Source organism: Bombina bombina, chromosome 8 (assembly GCF_027579735.1).
Source record: "Bombina bombina isolate aBomBom1 chromosome 8, aBomBom1.pri, whole genome shotgun sequence".
Classification (NCBI taxonomy): Eukaryota; Metazoa; Chordata; class Amphibia; order Anura; family Bombinatoridae; genus Bombina; species Bombina bombina.
The window spans coordinates 244,644,952-244,658,734 of record NC_069506.1 but is presented as its reverse complement, the minus strand read 5'-3'; the positions used below and the strand labels follow the sequence as shown (position 1 = coordinate 244,658,734).

The window sequence follows — 13,783 nt, the reverse complement described above, 5'->3', positions numbered from 1 at the left end:
TTTACCAAAGGATAAAAAATCTAAGGTAAATTTAGGTCTAATAATAATTTTCGTTCCTTTCCTCACAATAAGGAACAAAAGCCTGATCCTTCATCCTCAGGAGCGGTATCAGTTTGGAAACTATTTCCAGTTTGGAATATATCCAAGCCTTATAGAAAACCTATAGCCAGCTCCTAAGTACCCATGAAGGTGCGGACCTTATTCCAGCTCAGCTGGTATGGGGCAGATTACGTTTTCTTCAAAGAAATTTTGATCAATTCCGTTCTCAATTTCTGGTTTCAGAACATTGTTTCAGAAAGGTACAGAATTGGCTTCAGTTAAGGCCTCCTGCTAAGAGATTTTTTTCTTTCCCGTGTCCCAGTTAACACAGCCAAGGCTCAGCATTTCTGAAATGTGTTTCAGATCTAGAGTTGGCTGGAGTAATTATGCCAGTTCCAGTTCTGGAACAGGGGCTGGGGTTTTATTTTATCTCTTCATTGTACCAAAGAAGGTCAATTTCTTCAGACCCGTTCCGGATCTATCAATATTGAATCGTTATGTAAGGATACCAACATTCAGTTTCTGTAGGACTGTCCTGCCTTTTGTTTAGCAAGGGCATTATATGTCTACAATAGATTTACAGGATGTGTATCTGCATATTCCAATTCATCCAGATCACTTTTAGTGTCTGAGATTCTCTTTTTAGACAAGCATTACCAGTTTTGTGGCTCTACCGTTTGGCCTAGCCTCAGTTCCAAGAATTTTTTTCAAAGGTTCTCGGTGCCCTTCTTTCTGTAATCAGAGAACAGGGTTTTGGTATTTCCTTATTGGACGATATCTGGGTATTTGCTCAGTCTTCTCATTTTCGAAGAATCTCATACAAATCGACTTGTGTTGTTTCTTCAAGTTCATGGTTGGAGGATCAATTTACCAATCAGTTCATTGATTCCTCAGACAAGGGTAACCTTTTTAGGTTTCTAGAATAGATTCAGTGTCTATGACTCTGTCCTTGTCAGACAAGAGAAGTTTAACATTGATTTCAGCTTGTCAAAACCTTCAGTCACAATCATTCCCTTTGGTAGCCTTATGCATGGAAATTTTAGGTCTTAGGACTGCCGCATCAGATGCGATCTCCTTTGCTCGTTTTCACATGCGACCTCTTCAGCTCTGTATGCTGAACCAATGGTGCAGGGATTACTCAAAGATATCTCAATTAATATCTTTAAACCGATTATACGACACTCTCTGACATGGTGGACAGATCACCATCGTTTAGTTCAGGGGGCTTCTTTGTTCTTCCGACCTGGACTATAATCTCAACAGATGCAAGTCTTACAGGTTGGGGAGCTGTGTGGGGGTATCTGACGGCACAAGGGGTTTGGGAATCTCAGGAGGTGAGATTTCCGATCAATATTTTGGAACTCCGTGCAATTTCAGAGCTCTTCAGTCTTGGCCTCTTCTGAAGAGAGAGTTGTTCATTTGTTTTCAGATAGACAATGTCACAACTGTGGCATACATCAATCATCAAGGAGGGACTCACAGTCCTCTGGCTATGAAAGAAGTATCTCGAATTTTGGTTTGGGCTGAATCCAGCTCCTGTCTAATCTCTGCGGTTCATATCCCAGGTATGGACAATTGGAAAGCGGATTATCTCAGTCGCCAAACGTTGCACCTGGGCGAATGGTCTTCACCCAGAGGTATTTCCTCAGATTGTTCAAATGTGGGAACTCCCAGAAATAGATCTGATGGCTTCTCATCTAAACAAGAAACTTCCCTGGTATCTGTCCGGATCCAGGGATCCTCGGGCGGAGGCAGTGGATGCATTATCTCTTCCTTTCAAGTGTCATCCTGCCTATATCTTTCCGCCTCTAGTTCTTCTTCCAAGGGTATTCTCCAATATTCTAAAGGAATGCTCGTTTGTCCTGCTGGTAGCTCCAGCATGGCCTCACAGGTTTTGGTATGCAGATCTTGTCCGGATGGCCTCTTGCCAGCTGTGGACTCTTCCGTTAAGGCCAGTCTTTCTGTCTCAAGGTTCTTTTTTCCATCAGGATCTCAAAACCTTAATTTTAAGGTGTGGAGTTTGAACGCTTGATTCTTGGTCAAAGAGGTTTCTCTGACTCTGTGATTGATACTATGTGACAGGCTCGTAAATCTGTATCTAGAGAGATATATTATAGAGTCTGGAAGACTTATATTTCTTCAGGATGGTTTAGATAAAGGTTTGTCCGCAAGTTTCTTGAAAGACAAATCTCTGCTCTTTCTGTTCTTTTTCACAGAAGGATTGCTAATCTTCCTGATATTCATTGTTTTGTACAAGCTTTGGTTCGTATAAAACCTGTCATTAAGTCAATTTCTCCTCCTTGGAGTTTGAATTTGGTTCTGGGGGCTCTTCAAGCTCCTCCTTTTGAACCCATGCATTCTTTGGTCATTATATTACTTTCTTGGAAAGTTTTGTTTCTTTTGGCCATCTCTTCTGCCAGAAGAGTCTCTGAATTATCTACTCTTTTTTTGTGAGTCTCCTTTTCTGATTTTGCATCAGGATAAGGCGGTGCTGCGAACTTCTTTTGAATTTTTTACCTAAGGTTGTGAATTCTAACAACATTAGTAGAGAAATTGTGGTTCCTTCATTATGTCCTAATCCTATGAATTCTAAGGAGAAATCATTGCATTCTTTGGAAGCTGTTAGAGCTTTGTAATATTATGTTGAAGCTATTAAGTCTTTCCAAAAGACTTCTAGTCTATTTGTCATCTTTTCCGGTTCTAGAAAAGACCAGAAAGCTTCTGCCATTTCTTTGGCATCTTGGTTGAAATCTTTATTTCATCATGCCTATGTTGAGTCGGGTAACACTCTGCCTCAAAGGATTACAGCTCATTCTACTAGGTTAGTTTCTACTTCCTGGGCGTTTAAGAATGAAGCTTCGGTTGATCAGATTTGCAAAACAGCAACTTGGTCCTCTTTGCATACTTTTACTAAATTCTACCATTTTGATGTGTTTTCTTCTTCTGAAGCAGTTTTTGGTAGAAACGTACTTCAGGCAGTGTTTTCAGTTTGAATCTTCTGCTTATGTTTTTTCATTAAAAATTTTATTCTGGGTGTGGATTATTTTCAGCAGGAATTGGCTGTCTTTATTTTATCCCTCCCTCTCTAGTGACTCTTGTGTGGAAAGATCCACATCTTGGGTAATCATTATCCCATACGTCACTAGCTCATGGACTCTTGCTAATTACATGAAAGAAAACATAATTTATGTAAGAACTTACCTGATAAATTCATTTCTTTCATATTAGCAAGAGTCCATGAGGCCCGCCCTTTTTTGTGGTGGTTTTGATTTTTTTGTATAAAGCACAATTATTCCAATTCCTTATTTTATATGCTTTCGCACTTTTTTCTTATCACCCCACTTCTTGGCTATTCGTTAAACTGAATTGTGGGTGTGGTGAGGGGTGTATTTATAGGCATTTTAAGGTTTGGGAAACTTTGCCCCTCCTGGTAGGAATGTATATCCCATACGTCACTAGCTCATGGACTCTTGCTAATATGAAAGAAATGAATTTATCAGGTAAGTTCTTACATAAATTATGTTATATATATATATATATATACAGTATATTTATTATCTAGATATCTCAAGATCTATATGTGAATATCTCTTTAAACAATATCTCAGATAGATTTTCAATATGCATAATATTGTAATGCAAAATCTTTTCATTATCTCTTTGGTAAACTTATCTCTATACATATAAATGCATGTTTTTCTATGTATGTGTATGTACAGTATGTCAATGTAAAATCCCTGCATTGGCTTTTTTTTCTAACACCCGAGGTCTCTTATCTTTGAGCCCTTATAAATTTTGTGTGCAATATTTTTTTTTTTAAATAATTTTTATTAGACAGCGTTAATACGAGTGTAACTGTACGTTGTAATGCATTTTTGAAGTGTTTTGTGAAACTTTTATATTGCGCTGTTTACTATAGCTCTTTAAGTGCGGAAAAAATATATTTAACATGTTTAAAATTTGCTCTTTCATAGGCATGATATAAGTTTTTTTATTTATCTTTTCTAAAATAATTTAGAATATTAATACATTGTTATTCTTGTTATCACATTTTAACTAAACTTTTTTGCCTCTGTCGTTTTTCAGCCCGAAGGTGATTATACTTCAGATGGCAAAAGTTTACCCTCCTATCCACCCAGTAGTCCACCAAGGTTGAAACATGCAACACAAGTATGATAATCCATCCCTTTTAGAAATATGACAGTTGGGATCAATGTGTTTTCCAGTTTGAAGACTGATTACAAATGATATCCTGAGCAGAGGATGCCAGTAATAGGTGCTATCGAGTGAATATTACATTGATAACTGTACTGTTGCCAGAACAGACCTGGATCAACCTATTGGTGCAGGAATACATGCACACAGGTTATATGAGAACATGTGCTCTTTACCAATAAACCAATAAAATGAAGACTTGGTCAATTCTAGTGAAGAAATACTGGATTTTGGGAGATGTCTATTAGCCAACTATAACTCAGTTAAAACTAGTCCATTTTTTATGGTTACTGGCATTAATATTTATTTTACTATTTTCTTGGAGTCTGTATACAGGTGCACTTATTCACTTTAAAGGGATATAAAAAACTGTGGAATACAGTGCCCCTTTAGTACAAACAATATGTTAAATCAAAGAAAAACATAAAAAGAAACAGGCTGTGTTATTTAAAAAAAAAAAAAAAATCAGCAAACAACTTTCTTGTTTTAGTGCTAAATGAGCACTCAGAAATTATCAGTGTAGTCACTGCCTGCATCTAGATTAAAGAGCTACCATTACCGTTAGAAAGTTCTACTGTCACATTAATTTTGCAGCAGATGTCCTATACAAAGCATGGGCAATGAACTAACTGAATCTTATCTCATAGAAACAACCCCTTATGGGGCAGTGAAATGAAGTAATGGACTCTTCACAGATGTTGATAATAATAATAATACATATTGCAATCATTTATATTAATTATAACCCGCTGCTTAGTTCTTTTTATTACAACAATGAAATAGACTGTTTCATACCCCTTCGATTAACAAATCTTACAAGTGACATTCATGAAACTTTGTCAATAGACTGAGAAAATATTCCTCCAACTGTCTCAATCAATGGCTTCCTGGACTATGTAATCTACTTGTAAAACAGATTAACAATGGACACAAGTGAGTCATAAAACATACAAACGTACAGAACAAAGAGTTATTTATACAACAGTGTGTATAAAGCAAACAAACATGGCTACTGTATAAAAGGCAAGGCATACACCAATATAGAATATCTTTGTCGAACAAAACAATACCTGACTGTTATATAAATATACAGATTTAGAATATCAAATATCTTAGATTAAAGTGTTGGTGGACTTTCCTCTTTGTAGAAACAGATCCAGAATCTTAGCAATATTTTAGGTGGAGTTTAATTAATCAGTTGTAATGAAGATGCGATTTAACTTCCTAAATGTAGCAATGAAATTCTAATACCCCTTGCTCCGCATACTCCCTTTCAAAAGTATTTTTTTTTTTTGAGCTAACAACTTGAACTGTTCTCCAAGCAGTGTTCTAGCTAAAAAAAAAAAAAAAAGAATTGTGCGAGTGCCGTATGGCTAGAACACTAATTGGAGAACAATTCAAACCATTAGCTCAAAAGCAAGGCGGCCAGAACACGTGGCATTTGAATTACATTAAAAGTAAATTATAGCGTATTTTCTTTACAACTGATCAATTGAACTCCAGCTAAAATATTGCATACATTCCAGATCTGTTTATACAACAGGGAAAGTTTACCATCACTTTAAATGATCTGGCCTACAAATAATGAAATATAATTGTAAAATAAACAGGAAGGAAGAACACAGAGATCAGCAAGCATGAATTAAAAAAACCCATTGATTTCATATCTACATTTAAAAAAAAAAAAATCTTTAGCACTCTCACTCCCATATGTGAAGACTTTACTCTTTAGGAAATATATGTATTTTAAAATGCTGCTGCTAACTTTTGGGTAATGATATTTCTGGTATTTTATAGCTCTCCATTATCTATACAGAAAATATTTTTATTTGATATTTACTGAAATGCTTTGTTCACTGCAACCAATTTAAATTCCACCTTGATCAATACATTACGTATGTTTGGCCAGTTCTACTGAAAATATTCCAACAACAAATATGAGTTTATTACGAAGAAAAAGAAAAAAACTGAAGGTGAAATTAAGTCACATATTATAGGTCTGATGTATACTTGCAGTGAGGTTTTTATTTGTATTTTATATTTATTTATTTTTCCATTTTGAATATAATGTTGCTTCACACCTACAGACTTTGCATAAGATAACCAGGTGTTCTAGTCTGTTACAAAACCTATTTCGCCTTTCTGAAGGACAAATATAAAACAGTTTTTCTTAATTCTTTGTGGAAAACAATATTCTGACTTATCAACATGAACCTTGGAATAATATAGAGTATAATAAAATTAATGTTGTGCTAGCAAATTAATCAGTATATAAAGTAACTGATGTACATATATTAAAATGATTATTTTTTTGTAATATAAAAAAGAGCATGTATATATATTTTTATAATACACTGTATATTTTTTACATAATTGATATTTGAAATGTGTACTTGATTAAACAATGTTACTACTGACAATTAAAGTATGGAAATATGTAGACACATTTGATTGTACAATAAAAACTCTTATTTTTAATTAATTTTGTAGGTGACCCTCTGTATGATTTTTATGTGTGTTAAATACTACTTAATGGACCAGATTTCGAGTGGAGCCCTATTTATCACTCCCACTTCCACGATATCTCCGCTAGTAAGATTTTTGTGCTTGAACACTAACCCGATGCGCGCAAAAAGCCACAGTTTAGAATATTAACGTGTTCCCCCATAGAAGTCAATGGAGCAAAAAAGTGAAAAAACACACACTACTCCCGCACTAACCCAATCATTTATTCTCAAGTGTGCTAAACTGACATGAAAATAACATAATTTATGTAAGAACTTACCTGATAAATTTATTTCATATTGGCAAGAGTCCATGAGCTAGTGACATATGGGATATACAATCCTACCAGGAGGGGCAAAGTTTCCCAAACCTCAAAAAGCCTATAAATTCACCCCTCACCACACCCACAATTCAGTTTAATGAATAGCCAAGTAGTGGGATGATAAAGAAAGGTGTAAAAGGCATCACAAAAAGGAATTTGGAAATAATTGTGCTTCATACAAAAATTCATAACCACAATAAAAAGGGTGGGTCTCATGGACTCTTGCTAATATGAAAGAAATGAATTTATCAGGTAAGTTCTTACATAAATTATGTTTTCTTTCATGTAATTGGCAAGAGTCCATGAGCTAGTGTTTACCCAAGAGTCCATGAGATAGTAATACCCAAGATGTGGAACTCCACAGAAGAGTCACTAGAGAGGGAGGGATAAAAATAACAGCCATCTTCCACTGAAAAAAATAATCCACAACCCAAAATATAAGTTTATTCTCATAAATGAAAAGAAAAAACTTAAACATAAGCAGAGGAATCAAACTGAAACAGCTGCCTGAAAAACGTTTCTACCAAAAGCTGCTTCAGAAGAAGCAAATACATCAAAATGGTAGAATTTAGTAAATGTATCCAAAGAAGACTAAGTTGCTGCTTTGCAAATCGGATCAACTGAAGCTTCATTCTTAAAAGCCCACAAAGTTTAGACTGATCTAGTAGAATGAGCTGTAATTCTCTGAGGCGGGGCCGGACCTGACTCCAAATAAGCCTGATGAATCAAAAGCTTTAACCCAGATACCAAGGAAATGGCAGAAGCCTTCTGACCTTTCCTAGAACCAGAAAAGATAACAAATAGACTAGAAGTCTTCCTGAAATCTTTAGTAGCTTCAACATAATATTTCAAAGCTCTTACCACATCCAAAGAAGGATCTCTCCAAAGAACTCTTAGGATTAGGACACAAAGAAGGAACAACAATTTCTCTATTAATGTTGTTAGAATTCAAAACCTTAGGTAGAAATTAAAATGAAGTCCGCAAAACTGCCTTATCCTGATGGAGAATCAGAAATGGAGATTCACAAGAAAGAGCAGATAATTCGGAAACTCTTCTAGCAGAAGAGATGGCCAAAAGGAACAACATTTTCCAAGAAAGTAGTTTAATGTCCAAAGAATGCAAAAGCTCAAACGGAGGAGCCTGTAAAGCCTTCAAAACAAAATTAACGGCTAGATTTAGAGTTTGGCGTTAGCCGTGAAAACCAGTGTTAGCCGTGAAAACCTAACGCTGGTTTAAGGCTACCGCCGGTATTTGGAGTCAGTGATTAAAGGGTCTAACGCTCACTTTTCAGCCGCGACTTTTCCATACCGCAGATCCCCTTACGTCAATTGCGTATCCTATCTTTTCAATGGGATCTTTCTAACGCTGGTATTTAGAGTCGTTTCTGAAGTGAGCGTTAGAGCTCTAACGACAAAACTCCAGCCGCCGGAAAATAGCAGGAGTTAAGAGCTTTCTGGGCTAACGCCGGTTCATAAAGCTCTTAACTACTGTACCCTAAAGTACACTAACACCCATAAACTACCTATGTACCCCTAAACCGAGGTCCCCCCACATCGCCGCCACTCGATTAAAATTTTTTAACCCCTAATCTGCCGACCGCCACCTACGTTATACTTATGTACCCCTAATCTGCTGCCCCTAACACCGCCGACCCCTGTATTACATTTATTAACCCCTAACCTGCCCCCCACAACGTCGCCGCCAGCTACTTACAATAATTAACCCCTAATCTGCCGACCGCAAAGCGCCGCCACCTACGTTATCCTTATGTACCCCTAATCTGCTGCCCCTAACACCGCCGACCCCTATATTATATTTATTAACCCTTAATCTGCCCCCCTCAACGTCGCCGACACCTGCCTACACTTATTAACCCCTAATCTGCCGAGCGGACCTGAGCGCTACTATAATAAAGTAATTAACCCCTAATCCGCCTCACTAACCCTATCATAAATAGTATTAACCCCTAATCTGCCCTCCCTAACATCGCCGACACCTAACTTCAATTATTAACCCCTAATCTGCCGACCGGAGCTCACCGCTATTCTAATAAATGTATTAACCCCTAAAGCTAAGTCTAACCCTAACACTAACACCCCCCTAACTTAAATATAATTTAAATCTAACGAAATAAATTAACTCTTATTAAATAAATTATTCCTATTTAAAGCTAAATACTTACCTGTAAAATAAATCCTAATATAGCTACAATATAAATTATAATTATATTATTCCTATTTTAGGATTAATATTTATTTTACAGGCAACTTTGTAATTATTTTAACCAGGTACAATAGCTATTAAATAGTTAAGAACTATTTAATAGCTAAAATAGTTAAAATAATAACAAATTTACCTGTAAAATAAATCCTAACCTAAGTTATAATTAAACCTAACACTACCCTATCAATAAATTAATTTAATAAACTACCTACAATTACCTACAATTAACCTAACACTACACTATCAATAAATAAATTAAATACAAATGCTACAAATAACTACAATTACATAAACTAACTAAAGTACAAAAAATAAAAAAGAACTAAGTTACAAAAAGTAAAAAAATATTTACAAACATAAGAAAAATATTACAATTTTAAACTAATTACACCTACTCTAAGCCCCCTAATAAAATAACAAAGACCCCTAAAATAAAAAAATGCCCTACCCTATTCTAAATTAATACATTTAAAAGCTCTTTTACCTTACCAGCCCTGAACAGGGCCCTTTGCGGGGCATGCCCCAAGAAAATCAGCTCTTTTGCCTGTAAAAAAAACATACAATACCCCCCCCCAACATTACAACCCACCACCCACATACCCCAAATCTAACCCAAACCCCCCTTAAATAAACCTAACACAAAGCCCCTGAAGATCTTCCTACCTTGTCTTCACCATCCAGGTATCACCGATCCGTCCTGGCATCCGGTGCTGAAGAGGTCCAGAAGAGGCTCCAAAGTCTTCCTCCTATCCGGCAAGAAGAGGACATCCGGACCGGCAAACATCTTCTCCAAGCGGCATCTTCGATCTTCTTCCATCCGGTGCGGAGCGGGTCCATCTTGAAGCAGCCGACGCGGATCCATCCTCTTCTTCCGGCGTCTCCCGACGAATGACGGTTCCTTTAAGGGACGTCATCCAAGATGGCGTCCCTCGAATTCCGATTGGCTGATAGGATTCTATCAGCCAATCGGAATTAAGGTAGGAATATTCTGATTGGCTGATGGAATCAGCCAATCAGAATCAAATTCAATCCTATTGGCTGATCCAATCAGCCAATCAGATTGAGCTTGCATTCTATTGGCTGTTCCGATCAGCCAATAGAATGCAAGCTCAATCTGATTGGCTGATTGGATCAGCCAATCGGATTGAAATTGATTCTGATTGGCTGATTCCATCAGCCAATCAGAATATTCCTACCTTAATTCCGATTGGCTGATAGAATCCTATCAGCCAATCGGAATTCGAGGGACGCCATCTTGGATGACGTCATTTAAAGGAACCGTCATTCGTCGTTCAGTCGTCGGCCAGGATGGATGTTCCGCGGTGGAGGTCTTCAGGATGCTGCCGCTTCGCTCCGGATGGATGCCGCTTGGATGAAGACTTCAATCGGATGGAAGAACTCTTCTGCCCCGCTTGGATGAAGACTTCAGCTGGATCATGGACCTCTTCAGCCCCCCGCTTGGGCTTGGATCAGGACATCGGAGGAGCTCTTCTGGACCGATCGGTGAACCTGGTATGGTGAAGACAAGGTAGGAAGATCTTCAGGGGCTTAGTGTTAGGTTTATTTAAGGGGGGTTTGGGTTAGATTAGGGGTATGTGGGTGGTGGGTTGTAATGTTGGGGGGGGGTATTGTATGTTTTTTTTTACAGGCAAAAGAGCTGATTTTCTTGGGGCATGCCCCGCAAAGGGCCCTGTTCAGGGCTGGTAAGGTAAAAGAGCTTTTAAATGTATTAATTTAGAATAGGGTAGGGCATTTTTTTTATTTTGGGGGTCTTTGTTATTTTATTAGGGGGCTTAGAGTAGGTGTAATTAGTTTAAAATTGTTGTAATATTTTTCTTATGTTTGTAAATATTTTTTTATTTTTTGCAACTTAGTTCTTTTTTATTTTTTGTACTTTAGTTAGTTTATGTAATTGTAGTTATTTGTAGGTATTGTATTTAATTAATTTATTGATAGTGTAGTGTTAGGTTTTATTGTAGGTAATTGTAGGTATTTTATTTAATTAATTTATTGATAGGGTAGTGTTAGGTTTAATTATAACTTAGGTTAGGATTTATTTTACAGGTAATTTTGTTATTATTTTAACTAGGTAACTATTAAATAGTTCTTAACTATTTAATAGCTATTGTACCTGGTTAAAATAATTACCAAGTTGCCTGTAAAATAAATATTAATCCTAAAATAGCTATAATATAATTATAATTTATATTGTAGTTATATTAGGATTTTTTTTACAGGTAAGTATTTAGCTTTAAATAGGAATAAGTTATTTAATAAGAGTTAATTAATTTCGTTAGATTTAAATTATATTTAACTTAGGGGGGTGTTAGTATTAGGGTTAGACTTAGCTTTAGGGGTTAATACATTTATTAGAATAGCGGTGAGCTCCGGTCGTCAGATTAGGGGTTAATAATTGAAGTTAGGTGTCGGCGATGTTAGGGAGGGCAGATTAGGGGTTAATACTATTTATGATAGGGTTAGTGAGGCGGATTAGGGGTTAATTACTTTATTATAGTTGCGCTCAGGTCCGCTCGGCAGATTAGGGGTTAATAAGTGTAGGCAGGTGTCGGCGACGTTGTGGGGGGCAGGTTAGGGGTTAATAAATATAATATAGGGGTCGGCGGTGTTAGGGGCAGCAGATTAGGGGTACATAAGGATAACGTAGGTGGCGGTGCTTTGCGGTCGGAAGATTAGGGGTTAATTATTGTAGGTAGCTGGCGGCGACGTTGTGGGGGGCAGGTTAGGGGTTAATAAATATAATATTGGGTCGGCGATGTTAGGGCAGCAGATTAGGGGTACATAGGGATAACGTAGGTAGCGGCGGTTTACGGAGCGGAAGATTAGGGGTTAATAATATAATGCAGGGGTCAGCGATAGCGGGGGTGGCAGATTAGGGGTTAATAAGTGTAAGGTTAGGGGTGTTTAGACTCGGGGTACATGTTAGGTGCAGACGTAGGAAGTGTTTCCCCATAGGAAACAATGGGGCTGCGTTAGGAGCTGAACGCTGCTTTTTTGCAGGTGTTAGGTTTTTTTTCAGCTCAAACAGCCCCATTGTTTCCTATGGGAGAATCGTGCACAAGCACGTTTTTGAGGCTGGCCGCGTCCGTAAGCAACTCTGGTATCGAGAGTTGCATTTGCGGTAAAAATGCTCTACGCTCCTTTTTTGGAGCCTAACGCAGCATTTTTTTGAACTCTCGATACCAGAGTTAATTTTATGGTGCGGCCAGAAAAAAGCCCGCGGAGCGTTAACAGCCCTTCTACCGCCAAACTCCAAATCTAGGCCTAAGACTCCAAGGAGGAGAGATTGATTTAATGACAAATTTGATATGGACCAAAGTCTGTACAAAACGGTGAATATCAGGAAACTTAGCAATCTTTCTGTGAAATAAAACAGAGCAGAGATTTGTCCCTTCAAGGAACTTTCAGACAAACCTTTACCCAAACCATCCTGAAGAAACTGTAAAATTATAGGAATTCTAAAAGAATGCCAAGAGAATTTATGAGAAGAAAACCATGAAATATAAGTCTTCCAAACTCAATAATAAATCTTCCTAGAAACAGATTTACGAGCCTGTAACATAGTATTAATCACTGAGTCAGAGAAACCTCTATGACTAAGCACTAGGCGTTCAATTTCCATACCTTCAAATTTAATGATTTGAGATCCTGATGGAAAAATGAACCTTGAGACAGAAGGTCTGGTCTTAAAGGAAGTGGCCAAGGTTGGCAACTAGACATCTGAACAAGATCTGCATACTACCAAAACCTGCAAGGCCATGCTGGAGCTACCAGCAACACAAATAATTGTTCCATGATGATCTTGGAGATCACTCTTGGAAGAACTAGAGGTGGGAAGATATAAGCAGTTTGGTAACACCAAGGAACTGCTAATGCATCCACCGCCTCTGCCTGAGGATCCCTGGACCTGGACAGGTACCTGGGAAGTTTCTTGTTTAGATGGGAAGCCATCAGATCTATTTCTGGAAGACCCCACATCTGAACAATCTGAGAAAACACATCTGGATGGAGCAACCACTCCCCCGGATGTAAAGTCTGACGGCTGAGATAATCCGCTTCCCAATTGTCTACACCTGGGATATAAGCCGCAGAAATTAGACAGTAGCTGGATTCCGCCCAAGCAAGCATCCGAGATACAACTTTAATAGCTTGGGGACTGTGAGTCCCAACCTGATGATTGAAATATGCCAAAGTTGTGATATTGTCAGAACAAATGAATGGTTCTCTCATCAACAGAGGCCAAATCTGAAGAGCCCTGAAAATAGCACAGAGTTCTAAAATATTGATTGGTAACCTCGCCTCTTGAGATTTCAAAACCCCTTGTGCTGTCAGAGATCCCCAGACAGCTCCCCAACCTGAAAGACTTGCATCTGTTGTGATCACAGTCCAGATTGGACGAACAAAAGAGGCCCCTTGAACTATACAATGGTGATCTAACCACCAAGTGAGAGATTCGAACA

The 13,783-nt window shown here is 37.7% G+C and overlaps 1 protein-coding gene across 1 annotated transcript in view; it reads left to right on the top strand.

The window, feature by feature from the left end:
* LOC128639082 (hepatocyte cell adhesion molecule) overlaps window positions 1-6,736 on the top strand; it is a 65,416-nt gene extending 58,680 nt beyond the window's left edge. Inside the window, exon 7 of the mRNA XM_053691232.1 lies at window positions 4,126-6,736. Within this exon, the coding sequence (XP_053547207.1) occupies window positions 4,126-4,215 (90 nt within the window). The 3' untranslated portion in view covers window positions 4,216-6,736. The remainder of the gene's footprint in view (window positions 1-4,125) is intronic.
* Window positions 6,737-13,783: the final 7,047 nt, after the last annotated feature.